This window comes from Cynocephalus volans, chromosome 2 (genome assembly GCF_027409185.1).
Source record: "Cynocephalus volans isolate mCynVol1 chromosome 2, mCynVol1.pri, whole genome shotgun sequence".
NCBI lineage: Eukaryota > Metazoa > Chordata > Mammalia > Dermoptera > Cynocephalidae > Cynocephalus > Cynocephalus volans.
In genome coordinates, this window is record NC_084461.1 from 168231283 (window position 1) to 168256301 (window position 25019).

At 47.1% G+C, this 25019-nt stretch overlaps 1 protein-coding gene across 3 annotated transcripts in view; it reads left to right on the forward strand.

Moving 5' to 3' along the window:
- The first annotated feature begins 802 nt into the window (after positions 1 to 802).
- The window catches only part of TRIM35 (tripartite motif containing 35), a 35830-nt gene continuing 11613 nt past the window's right edge, over positions 803 to 25019 (forward strand). The window contains exons 1-7 of one of the 3 annotated variants that reach the window (XM_063086706.1): positions 803 to 1244; positions 15493 to 15588; positions 17778 to 18008; positions 20167 to 20189; positions 20978 to 21096; positions 22103 to 22575; positions 23040 to 24320. In XM_063086706.1, the coding sequence (XP_062942776.1) occupies positions 810 to 1244; positions 15493 to 15588; positions 17778 to 18008; positions 20167 to 20189; positions 20978 to 21096; positions 22103 to 22575; positions 23040 to 23048 (1386 nt within the window). In that variant the 5' untranslated portion in view covers positions 803 to 809 and the 3' untranslated portion in view covers positions 23049 to 24320. Of the gene's footprint in view, positions 1245 to 15492; positions 15589 to 17777; positions 18009 to 20166; positions 20190 to 20977; positions 21097 to 22102; positions 24321 to 25019 lie in introns of those variants that run through there. The other 2 variants (XR_010022636.1, XM_063086705.1) reach the window with 2 other exon arrangements.

Consider the following 25019-nt stretch of genomic DNA (forward strand, 5'->3'; position numbering starts at 1 on the left):
GTGAAGGCCGCACAGTGACCGAGAGGTGGGAATGGGGAGTGGGGGGAGTTGGGGGGATTCGGGGGCTCCCCAGGCCACAGGTCAGCGTGGACCTCAGTGCGCACAGGTCTCCCGAACAGTCCCCGTCCCTCTGTTTCAATGGGGACCTGCCTAACATCACGAGCACCTTCCATATTTGCTTCACTTTCATCCTCACATTTCGCAGAGACGAGACAGAGTACAGCCATTTCACTAAGGGGGAAGTTTAAAGGATTGTGACTTGTCCACTTATCCACCACGGGACAAGAATCGTGTCTTTTCGGAACCCTTCTCTCCCCCTTACCGAGGGGGCCGGATAAGACCGGTCACGGCAAATAACGACTAACGTGGGAGTGGGGGCAGTCCTTGAGAAGGCCCCACAAACCCTACGCGGTGACACCATTACGGGGCTTTAGGGTCCAGCCACTACTTCGGAACCAGGAGGTTGGGATCTGGCTTCTCCCACCTCACAGGCCTGGGATTTGCAGGGACTGGTTGAAGAGGGGTTCCATTTCAAGTCGGAAGTAGATTCCGGGGACACGTGAGCCTTGCAGCGCCGCCGGAAGATTCTTCCACGCTGCACCCGGGACGCGTCGTGACCCACGCAAGCGCAGACCGCGGGCACAGGGCCCACCCCGCTCCTCCGGAAGTGGGGCGGAGCCGGCCGGGTGCGCCCCGCGCGATTGGCCAGCGCCGCCGTCGCTCAGCGCCGCGAGAGGGGACGGGGCCGGGAGTCGCGAGCGGCCAGGCGGGTGGGCGGGGCCGCTGTGCTGGAGCTGGCAGCCCGTGCCATGGAGCTGAGCCCGTGCGCGTCGCCCGGGCCTTCCCGCTCCTTCAAGGAGGAGCTGCTGTGCGCCGTTTGCTACGACCCCTTCCACGACGCCGTGACTCTGCGCTGCGGCCACAACTTCTGCCGCGGCTGCGTGAGCCGCTGCTGGGAGGTACAGGCGACGCCCACCTGCCCGGTGTGCAAGGACCGCGCGTCGCCCGCCGACCTGCGTACCAACCACACGCTCAACAACCTGGTGGAGAAGCTGCTGCGCGAGGAGGCCGAGGGCGCGCGCTGGACCAGCCAGCGCTCGCCGCGCCTGTGCCGCCTACACCGTGGCCAGCTGAGCCTCTTCTGCCTGGAGGACAAGGACCTGCTGTGCTGCTCGTGCCAGGCCGAGCCCCGGCACCAGGGCCACCGCGTGCAGCCAGTGAAGGACACCGCCCACGACTTTCGGGTAAGCGCGCCAGGGTGCGCGAGGGCGCTGATGTTGGTTCCTCTCCGGAGGGGTCCGCCAGAGCCGAGTGCCAGTGTCGCCCCCGCTTCCTGCGCCTACCCCGGTCCCTCCCCAGGACCCCGCCTGTCCAGCCCAGGTCACCTGCAGCCACTTCATCAAGGGAGAGCTGGCGTTGCATGGGGCTCTCAGGACAGCCCTGCCCCCTTCTGCAGGGCCTGGTCGTGCGCTTTGTATGCCAGGCCCCTTGGAGCCGCACAGGAGTGGCTAATACCCAGGGACCTCGAGCTTGGCAAACTCGGTTTAGAAGTGGATGAGGAACCTGAGACCTGGAGGGATATGGAGCCTTAAGACTTCCCCAAGGCACTCTCCTACTTCTCGAGCTGACACCATCTTTGTGTAGCTGTGGGGAGAGGCCTCTGGCCCTGGCCAGCTGGTTCTTCCTGGTTTACCTCTCTCAGAATCCCAAAGTTCCAGTGACTATAAATAAACCAAAGAGCAACTTACAGGGTAAAACTAACATAGATAATTCTTTGATATAAAAAAAAACAAATGATCAGAAAAGAAGGGTTGGCCTAGCTCAGCATTCTTCAGAACATTTGACCTAAACCCATAGGAAGAAATACAGTTTCCATTGTGACACAGAGCACCGATACATATGTACCAGTTGAAACAAAAATTTTCTGAAAATGTCCATTGTATTTTGGCATATTGTTACTTTATATTTTAAAATTGTACAATGTGAAACACCATAAATTTATTTTATCATCTACTGATAGTATGTGAGTCAGAACCGTAGTTTGGAGAACACTGGTTAGCCAGTAGGAAGCCGACTGTTCTGGAAAGGAACCCCCTGTGCCTGGTCTCCAGACGCCCCCTCCCTCCTGCTTTTTGCACTGCCTTTATTAAGAAATATCAAAAGTTGAGTACAATTCCATATACATTTTGACAAAGTTCAAGTGAAGGGGAATGTAGCGGTGCCATCAGTATGTATGTTCCAAGAAGTAACCCTATTACTCCTGTCCCCTTGTTTAAAAGTGGTTCACAATGGTGCTTTTTCCCATTTCCACTGGCAGAAGTGCCAGGTCTTGATTTGGGACAGCTGGAGTAAGTGGTTGATGGCATCGGAGCTGGGGTCCAGGTGGGTGGGAGGGACCATAGATCAAGTCATGACTAATTCCCATGAGGCCAGCAGAGGTATTGTGGCACGGTCCACGCCATGGCAGGATCCTAAAGGAGTCAGCTTGGCCCTCTCCAAGTTGGCAAGGCCGCTGGAGGGAGAGCTGCTGGCAAGGCCGCAGCTATGAGCACTTGCTACAACCATAAGGGTTCCTGCCTTGGCTTCGTGGCTTTTGCCTTCTCTTTCAATATTTTGGTTAGCGTGGCAGTTCTCTGAATTCCCAAAAGATTATAAAAATAACACAAATAATTATGCGGTCATTGAACTCAACATTCCCACAGAGGATCCGAGTAAATTGGACAATTTAAAATTATCCGCTTATGATAAATTGACCACACCAACATATGTTCCAAAAGCACCGCTCATGACTAAATATGAGCTGCAGCCTAATATAAGTTGGCAAACATCATTTACTGGAGATTATATTAATGGCAAGAGAATGGTTGGCATTAATGGGAAATTATATGATTGGGATAAATTAAGTATATGGGAATGAAAGCGTAGAATTCCCTTTACTTGCTGGTGTCCAGTTTTAAATAAATCATTAAGAATCAGGTGTTGGGATAAAAATATATGCTGTAAAATTATTAAACCTGCAAAATTAGATCTTAGAAAAGTAAGAGAGTACACCTAGTTTTGTGAGGGATGGTGCTGTGCACAAGAACACTTTAACATTTAGATCAAGATTACAGGGCCACAGCAAATGCATAACCTCAAAATGTACATGATAATGCTGCTCAAATACCCACTGTTCTTTTTCCATATGAACAGTAGGTTCATTCCGTTAGAACATAAGATCATTAGACCCCCATTAGAATTTAAATGTTAGCATTTTCCCTTTTAACAAATTTGTACTTACGTTTAGCAATAGACATAGGTCATATGATAGTACTGTCTATCACTTTGCAACTGCAATAGTCCCACCCTGTTAATAGGGTAGATATTAACCACAGCTTGCCAACCGGAAAAGGTCACAGGTTAACTTCAAGACAATGAGAAGATGGTCCCGATCTGATAACCTGATACCAAAAGGAGGAAGCACGAGCTAATCACCTGAGACGTGCTAACGAAGGAAAAAAAAACTGGCTTCCCCTGTCCTTTTAAAATTATTAATTCAAGCTTGCTGATGTAATAAAAATGGTACCCAAAAACCCCCTGCAGAGAAAAATCTAAATAAAAGGCATTGTCTCATGCTCTACTGTGCTCCAGCTGCAATACGCTGACAGCTCGCAGAGAGAGAACATGCATACTGATGCATTGAGGTCTCTGTCTGTGTTTTTTATTTTCGCCGGCTTCCTCATCCCTCTTTCAAGGACCCACAACTCAACTGGAGCTGGTCTCTGGCAGTATAGATCAGGAGATGGGCAGGGCTCAAGGCCTAGAACACTTAGGCAGAGCCCCCAGGTCGGAGCCAAGCCAGGATTCAAGAGCAGTGAGCCAGGCACCAGGGAGCACAGGGCCTAGAGACAGCTTTCTGTTTATGCAGCAGGTGCCTTGTACTGCTAGGTCCCAGGGATACTGCAGGAGACAGATCCCAATTCCTTCCCTCTGGGAGCTTTCAGCAGAGACCTGAAGGATGCACAGGTGTTATCCGGGTGAAGGAGGTGAGCAAGGGTATTACAGGCAGAGGCACAGGATAGAGAAGCGTCCAGAAGTGGGAATCCTGACTTTCCAGGAGCAGAGAATTTCAGAGTTATTAGAATGGGGATGGAGGTGCGGAAAAATCCAGGAGGCCTTGAGGCTTGGCCTAGAGGCCACAGGGAGCCTTTGGAGGGCTTTAGCAGAAGAGTGAGGCTGTCAGACCAAGGCTGCTCTCAGTGATGTCTGAGAGGGTAGGGAGTAAGTAGTTCAGTCTCCGAGGATCTGAGGAGAGTGCACGCCAAGTGTGGTCAGCCTGCTGCTTCATGACTTTTTCAACTGCAGGCGACAATCGCAGGTGACCCTGTATCTGTGGGTTCAACCAACTGTGGATCGAAAATATTTTAAAATATAAAAATGAAAAATAACAATATTACAAAAAGCAATACAGATTAAAAAGCAATACAGTGTAATGACTATATACATAGCATGTACATTGCATTAGGTATTGTAAGTAATCTAAGGATGATTTAAGGTATATGGGAGGATATGCATAGGTTATATGCAAGTACTTCACCATTTTATATCAGGGACTTGAGCATCCCCGGATCTTGGTGTCCTTGGGGGGTGCTGGAACCAATCTCCTGAGAATACCAAGGGATGACTATGTATTGAGGACCTGTCATGTGCCACGACCTATTCCGTTTGCTAAGGCAGCCAAAGTCAGTAAGACAGAGCCCCTAGCCTCCTGGAATGCACATTTTATTGGGGGAAGTCAAACAGTCCATAGATTGGTTGTACTGTTGTGTGATTGGAGGTAGGTGGTGGTTATGGGGCGGGGGATGTGGGAAGGCTCCCTGCACTGCTGGGTGAGAAGGGGCGAGGTTGGAAGCTGCGTGCCCTGCTGAGGGGGTTTTCCATGGTGTGTTGTGGGGGAGGCCTGGAAGATTTTCTGATGACATGCATGTGCTTTAGAAAAAGATCACTTTGGCAACCATGTGAGGAACTCAGCAAAAGTAATCACACCAGCCAACATTTGCATACTATGTGCTAAATGCTCTTGAGTGTGTATGTGTCAACAAGTTTAATGCTCCCAAAAACCTGTGGGGTTGTGTGTTAGCTTCCTATTACTGCCTAATAGATTGCCACAAACATAGTGGTTTAAAACAGCATGAATTTATTATCTTAAACTTCTGGAGGTCATAAGTCCTAAAGTCAGGGTGTGTCTGCAGGGCCACGACCCTTTGGGAGGCTGTAGGGGGAATTTATTTCCCTCCTTTTCCAGCTTCTGGAAGCACCTGCTCCATTGTTAAAGTGCATCATTCCAACGTGTACTTCTGTGGACTCGTTGCCTTCTTTCCCTAATTCTACTACCTCCCTCTTAGGAGGACTCTTGTGATTACGCTCGGACCCACCGCATAACCCATGCTAATCTGCCCATAGCAGGATCCTCAATTTAATCATCTGCAGAGTCTCTTTTGCCATATAGCATATTCACAAAACCTGTGAATTAGAACAAGGACATGGCAGGAGACATTATTCAGCTTGCTACAGGTAGGTACTATTATCCCCATTTTATGGATGATGACACTGAATCAAAGAGAGGTTAAGTAACCTTTCCCAAATCATAGAGCACAGACCTGTGGAGTTCACCTGGGGCCTTGTTCAGCACCTGCTCTGGTCCTGGACTTGGAAAGAGGCTTCTCTCATCCCAGGGTAAAACTTTCCTTCTGGTCCTCTGTTCTCAGTGCTGTGTGGATGCCAGCTGTAGGTGTGGGTGCTAGAGGCTGAGGGGCTATTGGCACTCAGTGGGCTGAGGGGAGGTGTGTGCCAGGCATGGTATGTTCCTAAAGGACAGGACAGTCCTAGATCTTGCCTTCATGCCATCAGATAGGCATGATTGGACAATCTCAGTGATAATAGTTTCAGACTGATGTTCCTGCAAAGTAGGGTACAGGATGTGGTGGGAGGTGGTACAAGAGAGGCCTGCCTTATCTGGTGGGGCACGGGAAGGATTTCTGGAAAGTGATTTTGCAGAGACCTGGAAGCTCCAAGGAGTTACATGAGAGGCCTCCAGCAGCCACGGTGGAGCACAGGGCAGGGACATGTGGTAAACTAGAGATATTCTGCCTGAGGAGTGAGGTCGTCTGGGACAGATCTTAAAGGGCAGTGAAGGGCACATCAAGGAGCTGGGACTTTGTCCCAAGTGTAGCAGGGCATGATGCAAAGGACTGATGAGATTTGTGAACATGACATAAGTGTTTAAACCAGAGCTCTAGGCAGAACTTCAGAGCTTGAAGAAGGGACCTTGGAGAGATCCTCAAGTGCAGTGTTTCTTAAACTTGAACAACGTACACGGTCTTCTTAAAGGAAAAAATAGTCCAAAGTGGGACTTAAATTATTTTAATATCTTACATGACTACAAACACAAAACTGGTATACGTTCCACTTGCCTGTACCCCATAAAATAGGTAAAACCAAAAGTAGTTGACAGATTAAATATAGACAAAACTAAAATCAATAAAATTCCAGTTAAAATATTAATTGCAAGGTTGTATTTTGCTGAAACTATGTCTTTGCTCCTGGGAGAGATACTTTTGATTTCCCCTTTACTCTGTTCCAAGTGGTGACTTGATTTGCCAGCCAAAAGTTCCCTGTTTGAAGAGCTCTGAACCTTCTGTATGACGTGAGTGGCCTTCGTTTGGTTCTTACACATCCTTTACCTGCTAAGTATGTTTCTGTTCTTTCCTTATTAGGCCACGACAATGAAAGTGTGTAGCCTGTTGTCAAGTAAGTTGTTAACAAAATACAATTGCTGGAGCTAAAGTTGCAGGAACTGAAAGTATGTGTCAGTACTGTTTATAAGGTGACTCAGAATAGGTTTTTCTTAGTATTTTTTTTGGTTATCGTTATATAAAAACATTTCCAAAGCCTGCAGACACAGGCCCACAGGGTACTGTGAAGAGACGGTTATCTTTTACTAATGAGAAAACAGAAGCTTGGAGAAGTACAGCCACTCATTGTAGGGATAGGGAGGTAAGGCGGGAAAGTTGTAGCATCAGAACTCAGGCTTCCGGACTCCCCACCTGGCACACTGACTTTGGCTCACATCTTAGCAGCAGACCTGCCCTGAGCCCCCACCTAGTTCCAGGCCTTAGAACTGCCTTGCCTGGACCCCTTTCTTATGCATCTGCCCCCTAGCCTCTTCCCCAGCCCCCTCTCTTCCCTTCCCCTTCTGGGGTTACCCTCTTAGAATCAGCCTGGCTGAACCCAACCTGAGGGTATTCCAGGCACCTTTAAGCCAAAAGTCTTCCCTCTTCCAGTTCTTTCCACCTTTTCCTAACTACTCACCTCCATGCTGGATTGCCTGGTTTTAGACCAGGCCTTACCAGGTTGCTGTAGATTAGATGGACCCCCCACCCGTCCCATCTCATTGAAGCTTAAATCCCCACCATAATTGTTGAGGGTGGGAAGTCCTATTATGGTAATTGAAAGGTGGGGCTCTGAAGAGGTGATTAGATTGTAGGACCATGCTGTAGTGAATGGATTAATAATGGTGGTCATGAGTGTGGTTCTGAGGGCTTTAAAAGGAGAGTGCAGGAGGAACTCTCTCCCTGCTCTGTCATTTTTTCACCATTGTGATTCCCTGCCGTCACTGTTGCCACCATCAAGGCCTTCACCAAGTGTGTTCCCTGGACTTTGGACTTCCCAGCCTCAAACTGTAAGCATTAAATTTTGTTTTCTTCTAACTCACCCAATACCAGGCATTTTGTCCGTAGCAGTAGAAGCAGACTAATACACAGGTCCCCACTTGTTCCAGAGGACATTTACTTTCTGCTTGTTAAGGCTTGTCCAGGGCCTGGGAGGGAGTCTGCTCACTGGGGCTCTGGAGTGACGTGGCCCCAGCAGTAGGCGCCATGGTAGACACCTGCTTCATTAGGAGGTCTGAACAGCAAGGAGAAAGAAAGATCCAAGAGACTGATTTGGAGTTGTATAAGAAAGGGATCTGGAGGAGATCAGGTTATCTTAGATGCATTTATTCCATACATTTAGGAACCCTGTAACCTATGCAGCAGGAGCGTTAAATTACCTGGCACATAAGTGGCACTTAGTAGTGGTAAGGGCTGACACTTACTGAATGCATAGCATGTGCTTGGCACACCATTTTAAGCATTTTACATGGATTGATTTGTTGAATCCTCCCAGCAGTCCTTTGAGCTCTGCACTAGTCTTTTTTTCTTTTTCCGCATATTATTTGTTTTCATCAGTTTTTGAAAAATTTCAACCGTTATTTCTTCAAATATATTTTCTGTCTTCATCTCTCTGAGAGTCATAGTTTTCTTATCCCTCTTATCAGATGAGGAAACTGAGATGTGGGGGAGTTAAGAAACTTGTTCAAGATCACTTGCTGTAGGTGGATGAGCTGGGATTTGAACCTGGGTGGTCAGAGCTCACTCTGCCTGAAAATGAACATTTGGAATACACAGGGAAAAAGACAGGCAGCTCTGGTAACGAGCCTGCTCAGCATGGGCAAAGAAAACAGCATTCTTTGTTTTTATGGTAAAATTTGAGAGATTGGAGAAACTTTCATGCCTTCATTTTTAAGGTGAGCAGCCTGACAGCCAGAGAGAACTTTTAGTGACAAAGACAGGGGTACAAATCTGGGTCCTGTCACCTTCAGTACAGCAGGTGATGTGGTGTAGCAGAAAGAGCACGGGACTAACATACTCATGACCGGGCAGGTGGTTAACTGAGTGTCGGCTTAGTGTCGGGACATGCAGCTATGCAGTGGACAAAACAGTCTCTTGCCTTGCATAGCACAGAGGACCTGGGGACCTGCCCTCAGGGAGACTACAGCTTTTCCAGGAAAGAGAAGCAAGGCCCTGGGTAGTGAGTGCTCAGATCCAGGTGTGTGAGGTGCTGAGAGAGCCCACGGAGCAATGCCTGAACTCTGCAGATGAGATCAAGGAGCTCCCTGGAGGAAATGAGGGGTTCCAGAGCGAGTTTTCAAGGTGATGTTGGGGTAGTTGGGTGAAACAGGTGAAGACTAGTCATAAGCAGCCCCAAGTGTACAGTCTCACAGGACAGAAAACCTGGCTTGGGCCAGACAGACCTGGCTTCATGTACAGCTCCAGCGCTCTGAGAAGTACTTGCAGGGTGCTGTGAAATAGGCCATTCTTTCCTATCCCCCGCTGTCCCGCTCCTGTTACACCACAGAGCACCTGTGTGGTTGGTGGGTATTGTGGATAACACAATTTTGTAACGTGTGTAAGGTATTAAATAGGTGATTGAAATTTGGTGCTTAAGGAATCAATGCATCATTTTTGAAAAACTGTGTAGACCATACAATCACATTCTGAATTCTTTAGTATGAATAAAAATTTCCTATTTGTGTGTGTTACAAGTAGTAACACATGTCACCCACATGTTACATATAATGTGATGCCAAGATCAGGGCATGTTTGCTCTCCTGGTCTTGGGGCAGGCTGAGGCTCCAGACCTGTTCTGGGCCACTGGGCTCCACCCAGGGCAGTAGTGATCCATGCTGCTCCTGACCAGGTTTCACTAGAGCGCCCCCAGTGACCACCTGTGCTCATTCAGGCACTCCCCGGGCTCCAGACAGGTCTCTGGAATGATGGGTCCATTTGTGATACAGGTGTGCTTAGTGTTAAAATCAGAATATCAAAAGCAAGCAAGAGAAGAATATTATTTAGATGTGTTCAAATGTAGTATTTTCTAGGTTATCCACTAAATGCATAGAAGGGAAGAAATGGAATAAAAGTGTACAATAAATCCAGAAAAAGGGCAAGACAAGAAAAAGAAAAATTGAATAAGCAGGACAGATAGTACAGAACTAGAGGGGAGATTTGAATGCAAATATTTTATTTAAATTACAAAAAGGGCCAGCCCCTGGCTCACTTGGGAGAGTGTGGTGCTGATAACACCAAGGCTGCGGGTTCAGATCCCTATATAGGGATGGCCAGTTGGCTCACTTGGGAGAGCATGGTGCTGATAACACAAAGTCAAGGGTTAAGATCCCCTTATTGGTCATCTTTTAAAAAAATAAAAAATAAATAAATAAATTACAAAGAATGTAATTATGGTAAATGCTCCAGTTAAATGACAGTGGTTTACTGGCTGGATTATATAACAAAACCCAGTTCTGTGCTGCTTAATCTGATTATCTCAATAGATGAAAAAGCATTTGATAAAATTCACCATCTTTTTGTGATTTAAGAAAAACTTTGCAAATTAGGAATAGAAGGAATTTTATTAATCTAATTAAGGTATCTACCAAAAAACTTATGGCAAAATACCACATTTCATGGTGAAATATTGAAAGCTTTCTTATTGAGGTTTAAGAAAAAGACAGGAATGCCCATTATGACCAAATTCTATTCAGTTTTCTACTGGAGCTCATAGCCAATGAAATAAGACAAGAATCATAAATAAAAGGTAGAAGGTTTGGAAAGGAGGGAAGCAAAACGGGCATTGGAATGTAGATGATATGACTGCATATTTCCGCACAGAAACTTTTATTGAATAGAAAATAAAAAGATTCTACAGCTAAATTGAGTATGAATAAGTTTAGGCAGAATAATGAACAAAATCAAGATACAAAATCAGTTGTATTTGTGTATGTCACTAGCAAATAGAAAATAAAATTTAAAAATATGTTTGCAGTAGTATTAAAACATCAGGTATCTAGGAAGAAATTAACAAAAGATATACAAAACTCAGGTAGGGAAATATATAAAACTTCATAGATTGGAGAAGATTAAATAACTGGTAAGATAGATCGTGTTCATAGATTAGGAGAATAAATATTTAAAGATGTCACTTTTCTCCCTATGGATCTATAGATTAGTACTATACTAATCTAAATCAGAGCATGCAACACTAATTCTAAAATTTACATGAACATCCAAAAGGCCAAGAATTCCCAGGGCATTCTTGAAGAGTTGTCTGTCAGAGATCACCTTGTTTTACAGCTACGGAAATTAAGAGCGCATGATATATGCCCAGGGACAGACAGATGGGCCAGGCAAGCAGACCAGAGAGCCAAGAAACAGGTCTGCATTTGATTTAGGACAGAGGTAGCCATTGCAGTTCAGTAGGGGTTGATAGTTTTTAAATAATGGTGCTGAGGCTATGAGCTCCTTGTCTGTTTTTCCACAAAAATAAACTTCATAGAAAAAAATGTATCTACATTAGACCTAAGTGTGAAAGGATAGCCGTAAAGCTTTGAGAAAATAAAATAGGTTATCTTTGTGACCTCAGTGTAGGGAAGTGTTTCTTAAAACCAAAATCCTAAAGGAAAAGACTGATAAATTTGACCAGATTGAAATAAGAAAGATAAACCATACAATAGAAGATATCCATTGCACATCTAACCAGTAAAGGACATACATTGTGCATAGATAATAAATTCCTACAAACCAGCAAGAAAATGGGCAAAAGACTTTAGTAGGTACTTAAAGATATAGGTGGTTGATAGACATTTTTCATTAACATTCCTCATGTTGTGTAAATCAGTACAACTGTTTTGGGAAACAATTTGGTATTATCTACAGAGGTTGAAGATACATGTTCTGTGGCCCAGTGATTGTACCTCCGGAAATATACTGTGGAGGAATTAGTGCATGTGTGCCCCCCGGAGACTGTACAAGAATGTTCATACTATTTGCATGACTCCCAGACTGGAAATAACCCAACTGTCCAGTAACAATGGAATAGATAAATGTGGTATATTCACACTGTGCAATACTTTACAGCAATGAAAAGGAGTAAACTTACATATAATGGTGTAGTAGAATCCTGCAAATCAATGTTAAGTAAAAGAGATCAGACATAAAAGAATACATGTAGTGTGAGTCCATTAACATAAGGTTCAAAAACAGGCAAAGCTCGAGTGTGTTAATTAGGTTAGGGGTGCATACATACATGATATACCTATAATAGAAAGCAAGAGAATACTATAAAAATTAGGATAGTAGTTCCCTGTGGGAGGAAGAAAGGGATGATTGAGAAAGGACACACCCTGGGTAGTGGTTACAGGAGTGTTTGATTTATAATTAAGAAATTACACATGTATGTTTTATGTCCCAGAAAATAAATTACCTAAATTACCAACCACAAATGTAATTGAAAGATTAAAGGTTCAGTTTCATGAGTTCTGGGTTTTTTTGTTGTTGTTTGTTTGTTTGTTTGTTTTGTGGCTGGCCAGTGTGGGTATCTGAACCCTTGACCTTGCTGACTGTTTTGTAAACTGTTCACCTGCCACCCAAAACAAAATATGGAACATTTCTATCACTCTGGAAAGTTCCCTCCAACCACTTTCTGATTTCTGTCACCTTAGTGTTGCCTGTTCTTGGACTTCATGTAAATGGAATAATAATAATAATAATATATCCTTTTGTGTCTGGCTTCTCTCCTCTCAAATAATATGTATATTTTTGATTTATCCATTTGTTATATATATCGGTACTTTGCTTCTTTTTCATTGCTGAGTAGCTTTCCGTTGTATGAATATACCACAATTTATTCCTTGTTGATGGGCATCTGGGTTTTTCCAGTTTTTGAAAATCCATTAGTTTTTAAAATGTGTTGTTTATTTTGACGTGTATAGGAGGAAAGTGTCATTAACATGCTAAATTTTTTAAGGAATTGGTCAAAGTAATTGCAGAGTTATAAGCTTTTATTCTCCAGAGCTAGAGAAAACTGACCACATGTTTGAAGACAGCAAATTTGGGAATAACATGATGCACTTAGAAATACAAAAGACAACTGGACAAACACAGTAGTAGCTCGTTCTCTCTCTCTTGTTGGCCAGTACAGGGATCTGAATGTAGCAGCTCTCTTAATGAAACGGGGTATGTCGTGTGGTGTCTGAGGGCGTGGCCTTTAGAGTTGAACAGTTCTGAGGACAGATCCTGGTTCTGCTCCTGTCTCACTGTACAATTTTGGCAAGTTACTTAACTCCTCTGGGAGTGCCTACCTCACAAGTAGAATTAGAATTAAGTAATTGGAATGATATAAAATGATGTTTGTAAAGTGTGTGATTTGGTGCCCTGTGCATAGTGCATGCTCAATAGTAACGGCTTGCCAGGAAAAAGGATATAAGCATTGGTTGGTCTCATCAGCTGACATCTCAGAGAAGGACCGTGTTAGGACTGGTGTTTTCTGAGATAAACTTTTCAAAAGATTGAAAAGTTTGAGAAGATCAAGGGCCTCTTTCCCTGCTTGTCCTCATTGTCCCACAGCTTTCTAACAAAATTTTTAGTGACATTGGTAATTGTTTCTAATGGCCAAGGTTGAAAGGCAGAGGGCTGGGCTGTGTTGTTTTGGGCCCGGCTCACCTCTGGGTAAGGTGTGTGGGCAGCTGCCTCACTCCTGTCATTCACACTTATTTGACAAATTATGGAATTTTCCTTTTGGACTCTGTTATATGATTTTTTATCAAAATCTTTTTTTACAAAACAAAATATTGGGATGGCATTTCAGTTTTGTGGGACACTCTGATTCATGTTCTTCTACTATTGAGATGCACCTTAGAAATGATATACTACAGAAAACAATGTTAAAACAAATCTGTTCAGCATTCTCACTAAGAACATAAAAATGATCAGAATGAATAGAAAAAACAGAACCTGCAGAAAAATGAAATCAGTAATTGTTTTATTTTCTATAGCGTACGAGTTAAAAGAATGGGCAGTGGTGCAGGACTGCTAGGCTAGTTATTTATTCTTGTATAACAAATTGCCCCAAAACATAGTGGCTTAAAACAACAAACGTGTGTTTCTGTGGGTCAGGAATCTGGGCATGGCTCAGCTGGGCACTTCTGCCTTGCGGTCTCTCACCAGGATGCAGTGAAATTGTCAGCCAGGGCTGCAGTCTCATCTGAAGGCTCAACCAGGGCAGGATCCTATTGCAAGCTCACTTGTATGAGTGTTGGCAGGATTCAGGTCCTCACGGGCTGTTGGCCTGAGAGCCTCAGTCCCTCACCAGCTGTTGGTCAGAGGCCACCCTCAGTTCCTCACCCCATAGGTCACTCCTTAAGGCAGATCACCCCATGGAAGCTGGCTTCCATCTGAGTGAGCAAGCAAGAGGGGACAAGGCAGGTTTGCACAGTCTTTTTGTCACCTAATCTTGGAAGTGATGTAGCCATCACTTTTGCCACATTCCTTTGGTTAGAAGCAAGTAAACAGGGCTGGCCCTGTGGCACACTCAGGAGAGTGCGGTGCTTGGGAGCGCAGTGGCGCTCCTGCCGCGGGTTCGGATCCTATATAGGGATGGCCGGTGCGCTCACTGGCTGAGCACGGTGCGGATGACACCAAGCCAAGGGTTGCAATCCCCTTACTGGTCACAAAAAAAGACAAAAAAAAAAAAAAAAAGAAGAAGCAAGTAAACCAGTGCAGCCTACTGGGGAGGGACTCCACACAGGCATGAATACCAGGGGTGGGTGTCACCAGGGCCATTTTAGCAGCTGCTTGCACAGCTGTCTGGGTTCACATCCTGGTTCTGCCCCATCCTGGCAGTGTGCTTTTGGGCTAGCCATTTCCCCTCTGTGCATCTCTGTTGCATCTGTAAAATTGTGCTAACATTACCTACCTAACAGGGATGACGCGATGATTAAGTGACATGATTTGTCAAGTAATTAACACCATCCCTGGCACATAGTAAGTGCTCAGTAGACGGTAGTCATTTATAATTAATATTGTTAGAATTGTTATTCCTATTTTTTTTTTCCTGAAGAAAAAACTTGAAAGTCTTTCTCAGAATCTAGGGAGGAAAGGATAAAGATGGGGAGAAAATGACAGGCCTCAGATACAAAAGGTGAGAATCCAACCTGAAACTCATAGTGCCTCTTTGAGGAGTCAAAGGAGATCAGAAACAGTAATTAAATTTTAAAAAACAAAAACTACTAAACAAAAAATATTTAAACCTGATGATTAAAGTTTTTCATGTGATCCAAGCAATATTAGAATGTCAGGATAAGGTGGGTTAGGGAGGGACATGTGTAGACCAGGCCTCATGGGAAATGACTTTACCCCACAGGGAATGCCTGGGCACTCCCCATGGTCACACCTGCTCTTAAGTGACCATGGACCAGTCCAGTTTAGAAGTTGCAGAGGGAGCTTGTGACTACACTGCCTTTAGAGTTGTCCATGCAGCTTAGGGATTCAGGGCCCCGCCTGGACTAGCTCCAGACCCGAGCAGGACGCCCTTCTGTGCTGTCTCAAGAGAGAGAGCAGGGTCCTTCCCCCACTGGAGTGTGCAGCGAAGGGGCTGGGTTAGAGGATACCTGAGGGTCCTCTCTCCTGTGAATGTCTGGTTCAGGTCAGGACCGTACCATTCAGCTGTACCCACGGTGCTTGGCACAACCGAGTTCAGTGAGTGTGGTGGGGTAACTCACATTGAGGTGGCATTCCAGTTGTTGCTGTGGTGTTGTACAGCCATAACTGTCTTTGCTCCTTCTTGTCCCCACATCAGGCCAAGTGCAGGAACATGGAGCACTCGCTGCGGGAGAAAGCCAAAGCCTTCTGGGCCATGCGGCGCTCCTATGAGGCCATCGCCAAGCACAACCAGGTGAGTGGAAACACCGGGGATACCCAGGGCAGGTGGGGGAGCAGCAAAGGTGGCTCGGCTTTGGCCACAGCCGACGTCACCCACGGGTAGCTGCTGACACAGAGTGGCCCTCCTTAGCTCTGGTGGCCTTCACAGCCACATTGACGTGGCTACTCTGCCTGGGCCTCTCTAGAGACCTGGGCAAGGCCACACCAGCAGCCACAGGAGCAGCTTCAAAAGCCACCTGGTCACACCATCTGCACTGCAATCTAAGAGCAACTTCAGTGCATGCCGCACATCACCATCCACCCAGGTGTTCTGGCCACGGTGACTTCCTTCAGTCCCCATGTCCACTCCACCAGCAGTCCTGTTTCACGTCCTGGTCCAGGTCCCCCTCACCTCTCACCGGGCCTACCTGGGCCCTGCTTCCGCTCTTGTTCCATGTCCCGCTCTCCACGCACTGGAGAGATCTTGTAAAGAAGCACATCAGCCATGCCACTCCTCTGCCGAAACTGCCCGGTGGCTTCCCGTCACTCAGGATAAGTCCAGGCTCCTTACCGTGGCCTCTGAGGCCATCATCTGACCCCCGCATGCCCCCTTGACTCCATCTGCTCCTCCTTGGCTTGGCGCTCCCTGCTTCTGCCACCCTGGTCGTCTGTCCCTTAACGTTAAAATCTCAGCTTGGGCGTCTTTTCTGAGAAGCTTTCCCTGATTTCCCTATGCAAAATAGCCTTCGCTTTTGCTCATTATCATATCTGTTTTCTTTTTCTCTTAACACTTTGTTAACTGTAATTATCTGTTTGCTTTCTATTTATTTTTTATCTCCTCCCATCAGAATATATTGAAAGCAGGACACACTATTCCCAGTATCTTGAAGAGTTCTTGGCACACAATAGGTGATCAATAAATGTTTGTTGAGTGAAGGAGTTGACTGGTGACTAATAAAGTGTTTATTGATGGAGCAAGTGAATGGGCTGTCCTCTGTCCCCATTCCTGTCATTATGCCTTGGTGTCCTCCCTCCATCTGAGTCCTGTGTGGATTGGCACTCTCGTTTTTGACTGTTTGCTGTGGCTCTGGTCTGTCACTTCCTGAGATAGCTGCTTCTAGAATTTACCACTTGGTGGGACTCATTTCAGCCACAGCTGAGACACACGTGGTAGGGGCTGTGGGGCCACTGCCCTAAAGAGCCTGCAGCATCCTCCAGTGCCCGTGTGTCCATGGATGAGGATTAGACTCAGTAAAAAGCCTCATTAACATCTGGCTATGGTGTTTGCCCCGAGCCACAGAGCTGGTGGGACAGAGCAGAAGAAAGGGTGGTGAAATACTAGGGGCCAGAGCAGTAATCTCAAAGCAGGCCTGTTCTCAAATGCAAGCCCGGTGCTCCAGAGAATTGCCTCAACCCACGCTAATCTCTTCATCTGTTAAAAAGAAGGTAATTCCCTCTTACTAGGATTTTTTCAAAACATTCAGATAAGAAAGATAATGCAGGTAAGTGCCCAACAGAGAGAAGTCATTCAGCATTTCTAATATCTTAAAGACCAACCCACTGATCTGAGAGATGATTTCACTTTTTCAAGGAGTCATTCTATCATCCTATGTCAGAGCCATCAACATACACTGAAATTACAATCTAAAATGAGATTAATAACCTGCGGTAGCTGAGGGCACCTGTGGAGTTGTTTTTCCAGTAGTAGTGCTGGAGTGGTCGAGCTGATTCATCTCAGTCCTTTGACCTGATTTCCTCTTGTGGCTAAAGCCATAAAACTGGCTTGCCTTGAGGGACTGGACTGGGGATGCATGTGAGAGTACATCTGTTCAGAGGGTAGCACAGTCTGCCCATCCCAGGCAGTGTAGAACTCATACGCTTTCTGCTGAGGCCAAGTGTACCGTGGTTGGGAGTGAAACCTCCAGGATTCCAGCTTGACTAATGCTTTTCCTGTTAAGTTCAATTAACCCGGGTAGATGAATGAAGGGAAAACGTGTATCAGAGCAGCCTCGTTATACTATTCGACTTTCCCTCTTGACACTTGAACTTACCGGTTTGTGCTGATAAACCATCACATCGATACTTTATCGCTAGGGGTTCAACAAATGATTTCTTTTGAATGTGTGGTTCCTTTGCTAAAACTCTGACAGTCGCTGGGCTGGGGCACAGCCGAGGCCCTGCACATCTGCACTGTCCGACTCCTCCTGCGCCCGCTCCCCGCAGGTGGAGGCTGCCTGGCTGGAGAGCCGCATCCGGCAGGAGTTTGACAAGCTGCGGGAGTTCCTGCGGGCGGAGGAGCAGGCTGTCCTGGAGGCCATGGCCGAGGAGGCGCGGCAGAAGCAACTGCTGGCAGAGGAGAAAATGAAACAGCTCACTGAGGAGACTGAGGCGCTGGCCCACGAGATCGAGCGACTGCAGATGGAGATGAAGGAGGATGACGTGTCTTTCCTCATGGTGAGGATCCTGGCGTGTGGACGCAGTGACAGGGCCAGGGACCCCAGCCCTGGCCAGCCTGGTCTCCCCAGGGCATCCTGGATGCACCTGCTCGCTTGTGTCAGGAGCCTAAAGGGACTGTACTCAGAGCAGAGTTCCTGGAGAGCCTCTTATTTCTCCCTTCCTCTCTCTCTTTCCCTTTCTCTTGCACTCAGTCACTCTCTTTACCCCTTAATAAAATGGAGTCTTTAAAAATTATTCAATTATTTAAATTTTTTGATTTTAATATGTCTTGGTATTTTCTTAAGAAAATCATTGGTCCTTATAGAGAAGTTTCTAACTTGAGAGCTGGTTTGTAAATTGGTCAGGATAGCAGGTGTTGTCTACCTGGAGAACAGTTGGCCTCTCTGGAAAGAGGAGTCTTGGTAGAATGCAGTGGGAAGGGACAGGGACATCTCTTTGTTTAGGCAGGTGTCACATCCCAGCCAGGACCTCTGTGGGTTCCCTGCCTCATGTAAAGCCTTAAACCATGATGTCTCCTGTCTCCAAAATGCTCCTAATTATAAAGTCATTTGGTGGGTTCTAAAGCTGGGTTCCTTGCCAGTTCTCTTCAGGAAATTGGGGGTGTCATTTTGTCCTCTGCCCAGGGTGCTTTCAGCAATGTTTTGGTTTGTGACTCTTTTTTTTAAATAACAGCTTTTTTGAGATATAATTTGCATACTGTACAATTCGCCAGTTTAAAATGTACAGTTCAGTGATTTGTAGTATATGCAAAGTTGTGCAACCATCATGATCATCAATCTTAAAACATTTCATTGCCCCCAAAAGAAGCCCTGTCCCACACCCATTAGCTGACACTCCCTCATTTCTCCCCTGCCAGCCCTGGCAACCATTAATCTATTCTTTGTAGAGAGAGATTTACCTGTTCTAGACATTTCATATAAGTGGGATCATATAATATGTAGCCTTTTGTGACTAGCTTCTTTCACTCAGTGTAATGTTTTGAAACATTATCCATGTGTAGCATCCATCAGTACTCAATACTTTTAATGGCTGAATAATATTCCATTGTATGGATATATTACATTTATTTTATTTGTCTACTCATTAGTTGATGGTCACTTGGATTGTTTCTACTGTTTGGCCGTTATGAATAATATGGCTATAAACATACGTCCTCCAGTTTTTGTGTGGACATGTTTTCATTTCTCTTGGGTGCATACCTAGGAGTAGATTGGCTGAATCACAGGTAACTCTAGCTTTAACTATCGGAGGAACTGCCAGACTGTTTTCCAAAGTGACTGTATTACTTTCTGTTCCCATCAGCATGTATGAGAATTCCAATTTCTCTACATCCTTGTCAACATTTATTTTTTTATTATTATTATTATAGCCATCGTAGGGGGTGTGAAGTGGTATCTCATTGTGGTTTTGATTTGCATTTCACTGATGGCTACGGATGTGAGCACCTTTTCATGTACGTACTGGCCCTTTATAGATCTTCCTTGGAAAAATACCTGTTTGGATCCTTTGCCCATTTTTAAGTTGGATTGTCTTTTTATGGTTGAGTTGTAAGAGTTCTTTCTATATTTTGGATACAAGTTCTATATCACTTTTAGCTCTACATTTAGGTCTTTGGTCTATTTTGAGTTAATTTTTGTATGTGGCATAAGGACCAACTTCATTCTTTTGAATGTCAGTATCCAGTTGTCCCAGCACCATTTGAAAGACTGTTCTTCCCTCAGTGAATGGTCTTGGTACTCTTGTCGATGATCAATGGACAGTAAGTGCAAGGGTTCATTTCTAGACTTTCAATTCTTCTCCGTTGATCTATATGTCTATTCTTGTGTTGGTACCATGCTGCCTTGGTTACCATTGCTTTGTAGTAAATTTTGAAATTGGAGAGTGTGAGTCCTCCAACTACATTCTTCTTTTTCAAGATTGTTTTGGCTATTCTGAATCCCTTGAATGTCCACAAGAATTTTAGGATCAGTTTTCAGTTTCTGCAAAGAAGCCAGCTGGGATAGGGATTATGCTGAATCTGTAGATCAACTTGGGGAGTATTGACATCTTAATAATATCAAGTCTCTGATCCATGAACATGGGATGCATGGCTCCTTTTGAAGTCAGGAACTTATACATGTCCTCTGTGTCTGTGTCTCTGTGTTCTTCCTTTTAGAAACACAAGAGCCGAAAACGTCGGTAAGTTGCCAAGTCTGCTAGAGGGGAGGGGAAGAGCAGGCAAAAATCCCAGGGGTGCAAACCCCAGTGGCCCTGGGGCCAGGCAAGTAACCACCCTGCTTGGTGAAATGCAGAAGGAGTGGCAGGGACTTGCCTGGTACAGAGGGCCTCTTTCCAGGCATCTCAGTCCCGGTTGGCACTGGGGCAGAGTGGCGTTCTCCTGGGTGTGGAGGGAGGAAAAGCCCCACCCTGCACGTGGCTGGATTTCTTGGGGGCTCATCCAACATTTAGGCTTGTTTCTTGCTCAACCCCCTCCTGTGCAAGCCTCAGGCCACACTGGCTTGTGTTGGTGGCAGTTGGGTTTACAGGGATGAATAATGAACTGTGTCCCATCAGAGCTGTCCAGAGATGGAAGAGAGTGCTTGGGGTGGTAGTGAGTTCCCTGTCACTGGAGGTGCTCAAGCAGAGGCCAGGTCACACCTTCAGACAGAGGGACTAGAGGACCCTTAAGCTTCCTCCCAACTCAGACCTCCTGTGAGCAGATGTGTAAGTGTGATTTCTGCCCACAAGGATGGCTTCATGTTGGAGAACCTCCTCTGTCTCTCTCCCAGGTGGGACAGGGTAAGCCCTTGTTCTTCATCCAAAAGGGGTGTAGCAGCCCAGTTGGCCCCTGGTCCCTCCCATCTGAGCTCAGTCCAGGTTCATCTTGGGAAACGTGGGCAGGAAACCTAGGCTCGTGTGCAGTTCACCAAGTTCGGCCCCAGATGTGTGGCCCGAAACCACCCTCCAAGCCCAGTCCTCCTTCCCAGGCTCTTCTGCACCATGGAGCCAGAGCCCGTGCAAGCCGGCATGCTCATCGATGTCTGCAAATACCTGGACTCGTTGCAGTACCGCGTCTGGAAGAAGATGATCGCGTCCGTGGAATCTGGTGAGTGGGGGTGGCAGGGTTCTGGTATGGGTGGAAGCACCTTATGCAATCAGAGAGTCGGCTGAACTTCTCTCTGCCAGGCTCCCAGATCCTCTGCTCTCCCCTGACCTCCCCTGGGTCCTTCCAGGAAGGTCCCTGGGCCCTGCTCCTCCCTAGTCCTGCCCAGCAGCCCACACCCCTCCTGGCAGAATGCTCTTGGCTCCAGGTTCTGCCGCTCTGCCCCTCTTTAGACAGAGAAACTGGCTTCCCTTTCTACCGAGAACCGTATTGTACAGACACTGAAAGACCATCTGCTCCAGGGTCACCTCTCCCAAGAGGACTCTCACCCACTTGAGCCACTGTGTCCTGGCTCTATAGGGAGAGATGGTGGTGACCCCGGGTATGCTCTGTGCTTTGCTAAGATGCCATGGGGTCATCTGAACATTATGAACCCCAGCTCGTATTAGTGTCCGATGGCTACCATGACAAAGGACCACAACCATGTGGCTGTAAATGACAAGCATTTATTCTCTCACAGTTCTGGAGGCTAGAAGTCCAAAATCAAGGTATGGGCAGGGCCATGTTCCCTCTCAACCCTGCAGGGGAGGGTCCTCTTCTGCCCCTTCCTGGCACTTGTAAGACACTCTTCGGCCTTCTGGGACTTGCAGCTGCAGGACGTTGATCTCTGCCTCTGGTGTGACGTGGTGCTCTCCCCTCATGTGTCTGTGCCTGTGTCCTCTCTTCTCATAAGGACACCAATCATATTGGGTTAAGGGCCCAGCCTATTCCATTATGACCTCAATTAGTCATCTGCAATGACCCCATTCCCAAATAAGGTCACGTCCTGAATGCCAGGGGTTCGGACTTCCACATATCTTTTCGGGGGACACAATTTAAGCCACAAAACCTCCCCTCAGCCCAGCAGCTCTCCGGTGGCCAGTTGAGGGGTACTGGAGTTGTCAGGGGGCATGGCAGGAGGGGGGGTGTCAGGTGTGCTGATTTTTCCCCCTTTCCACCCCGCTGTCAGTACCCTTCAGCTTCGACCCCAACACCGCAGCCGGCTGGCTCTCCGTGTCCGATGACCTCACCAGCGTCACCAACCATGGCTATCGTGTGCAGGTGGAGAACCCGGAGCGCTTCTCCTCGGCGCCTTGCCTGCTGGGCTCCCAAGTCTTCTCAGAGGGCTCTCACGCCTGGGAGGTGGCCCTGGGGGGGCTGCAGAGCTGGCGGGTGGGTGTGGTGCGGGTGCGTCAGGACGCAGGCGCCGAGGGCCACTCACACAGCTGCTACCACGACACGCGATCAGGCTTCTGGTATGTGTGCCGCACGCAGGGGGTGGAGGGGGACCACTGCGTGACCTCAGACCCAGCCACGTCACCCCTGGCCCTGGCCATCCCACACCGCCTGCGTGTGGAGCTGGAGTGCGAGGAGGGTGAGCTGTCCTTCTATGACGCCGAGCGACAGTGCCACCTGTACACCTTCCACGCCCGCTTCGGGGAGGTGCGGCCCTACTTCTATCTGGGGGGTGCTCGGGGGGACGGGCCCCCTGAGCCTTTGTGCATCTGTCCCCTGCGCATCATCGTCAAGGAAGAGCTGGACAGCTGAGCTGGCCCTGCCCTCTGGGCGCTGCCCAGCTCCTGTGCCGCCGTGGCATTCTCTCCTGCCCTCTCCTGAGCCCATGTGCGCCTGGCACCTCTCTGGCCCTGCCTCCTTGCCAGGGTCTTCCTCCTGTTTTCTGTCATCTTTTTCCTGACTCCAGGCTCCAGGCCTCTTTCTTCACCTGTGGTCTCTTCTCTGCCCACAGTTAAAGCCGTCCGGGAGGCACCTCGCCAGGCCCAGGCTCTCTCCCCAGAGTCATGATGCCTTCAGGATGTGTATTTCCTGAATCCCTCATTCCAGGACTTCTGGGGATAGTGTTTGCTGCTAGAATGGGCCTGTTTTTAAATGTAGATTTTATTATCCAGGTGTGGTGAGGCCAGCCATTCGGGAGACGACTGCCATTGGAAAGATGGTTCGTTGTTCGCAGTTCTCAGAAGAGGGGGCAGGCCACGCCACGGGGGCCACCGAGGAAAACACCAGCTCGATCAGGAGGCAGAAGGAGTGAGGGGAAGTGTGGGCGAGGCAGGGTAAGCAGGGTGGGCAGGCTTGGGATTGGCTGTTGTGAATAATTTCAGCCGGCTCTGGCATGTAGGGGCTACCCCTGGCTGTCTGCTACCTGGCCCTGGGGTGATTAGGATGGGAGAGTGGCTGGGAGGCTGAGAGCCGGTGAGAGCCAGATGGAGGAGGCAGGTGGGGTACAGCTCTGGAATGGTTGATTTGCCCAGAAGGCGCTCTCAGGTGAGGTGAGGGCCATCTCCAGGAATTGGCTAGCCTGGGAGGGGCAGTGTCTCCAGGGTGAGTGAGGCCCCAGATGCCGGAGCATCAAGAATACAGGAAACAAGGAAATACAGTTAATGCAGAGCCTCTGCTGTGGCTTTGGGACAGGACCCAGGGGTTGGCTTGTCTATGGCTTTATGTCAGTAGTTTAAAATTATGCCCCATGGATAATGCCTCTTGCGGGGCGGGAGGCAGGGCTGGGTTGGCTGCGATTGAACTATTTATGCTTCTTGGATGATTTCCTCTGAACAGAGGGTCCCAGAGTACTTCAAACCAAAACATTTAAAATCATGGTTTCTACCCATTCCCTCTCTGGACCTCAGTTTCCTCACCTGTAAATGAAGTAGCATCGTACAGGAAAGTATTTTCCCATGGGAGCAGTGTTACAATTGGGGACACGTTCCTGCCCGAGGTCTCAGACCCCATCTCCTGCCTGTACCCCCAGTTCACAAAAACTGATATCTTAAACGAAAATGATGACTCAAACCTATTGATTGGTTATAAGGGAGTGTGTGCATTGGTTATGTAAGAAGTAGGGCCACAGGGATGGGCAGGTGGGAGGGGCCACTGTGCACAGCTGCAGGGCTGGGAGTGACATGAGTGTGCCCTGGGGCAGATGCGCGGACCCAGGAAAGTGCCAGGCTCTCTGGGAGCCAGGAGTGTCTGGGAGCTGACACCTCACTGTGAAGTATCGATCTTGCCCATCAGTGGTAAATCCCATGTAATACCCTAGACCTGAAATTATTTTGTTAGTTATAATGAACTTTAAAAAATGTTCTTTATTTTCACCTTAGAGGTTGGAAGAGGTTTTTCTGTTTGTTTGGTTTTTTACAGGATAATTTGGATAGCCCAGGCCACTTCTAAAAAAATAAAAATGGCTTTTGAGCTAAATCCCACGTTTTCTTTTGACATTTTCTTTTCGCTGTTCTTGTAAGCAGAAGTTCATCCACGTTGTAGCATACGTTGGGCTGTGCTCCGTCTTACTGTCAGGTCATGCTCCAGTGTACGCGGTGATGGATCACGTTCTGCCTATCCACTTTTCTGGGTTGCTCTCACTTTGTGGCTATTAGGAATAACACTAGTTGACGCGTTTTTGTGTGGACGTGTGTTTTCATTTCTCTTTGGTGTGCACCTAGGAGGAGATTTGCTGGGGTCAGGTAGCTCTGTCTCACCTTTTCAGAAGCTGCCGCACCTTTTCGTGTTCCCACGGGCAGCGCCTGAGGGTTCTGGTTGCTTTACATCCTGGCTAACGCCTGTGCTTACCTGTCTTTTAACTTAGCCATCCTAGTGGGGGTGGAGGGGGATCTCATTGTGGTTTTCTTGTGCATTTCCCTGAGGACTAATGACACTGAGCATCTTTTCATGTGCTTATTGGCCATTTATTTATCTTCTTAGGACTGTCTTCAGATCTTTGCCCATTTTTAATTGGGTTATTTGACTTTTTATTATTGAATTGTTAGAGTTCCTTATATATTCTAGGTACAAGTCCCTTTATCAGATATGATTGAAAAACTTCTCTCCCATGTGGTGGGTGGTGGTTTCATTTTCCTGATGTCCTTCAAAACACA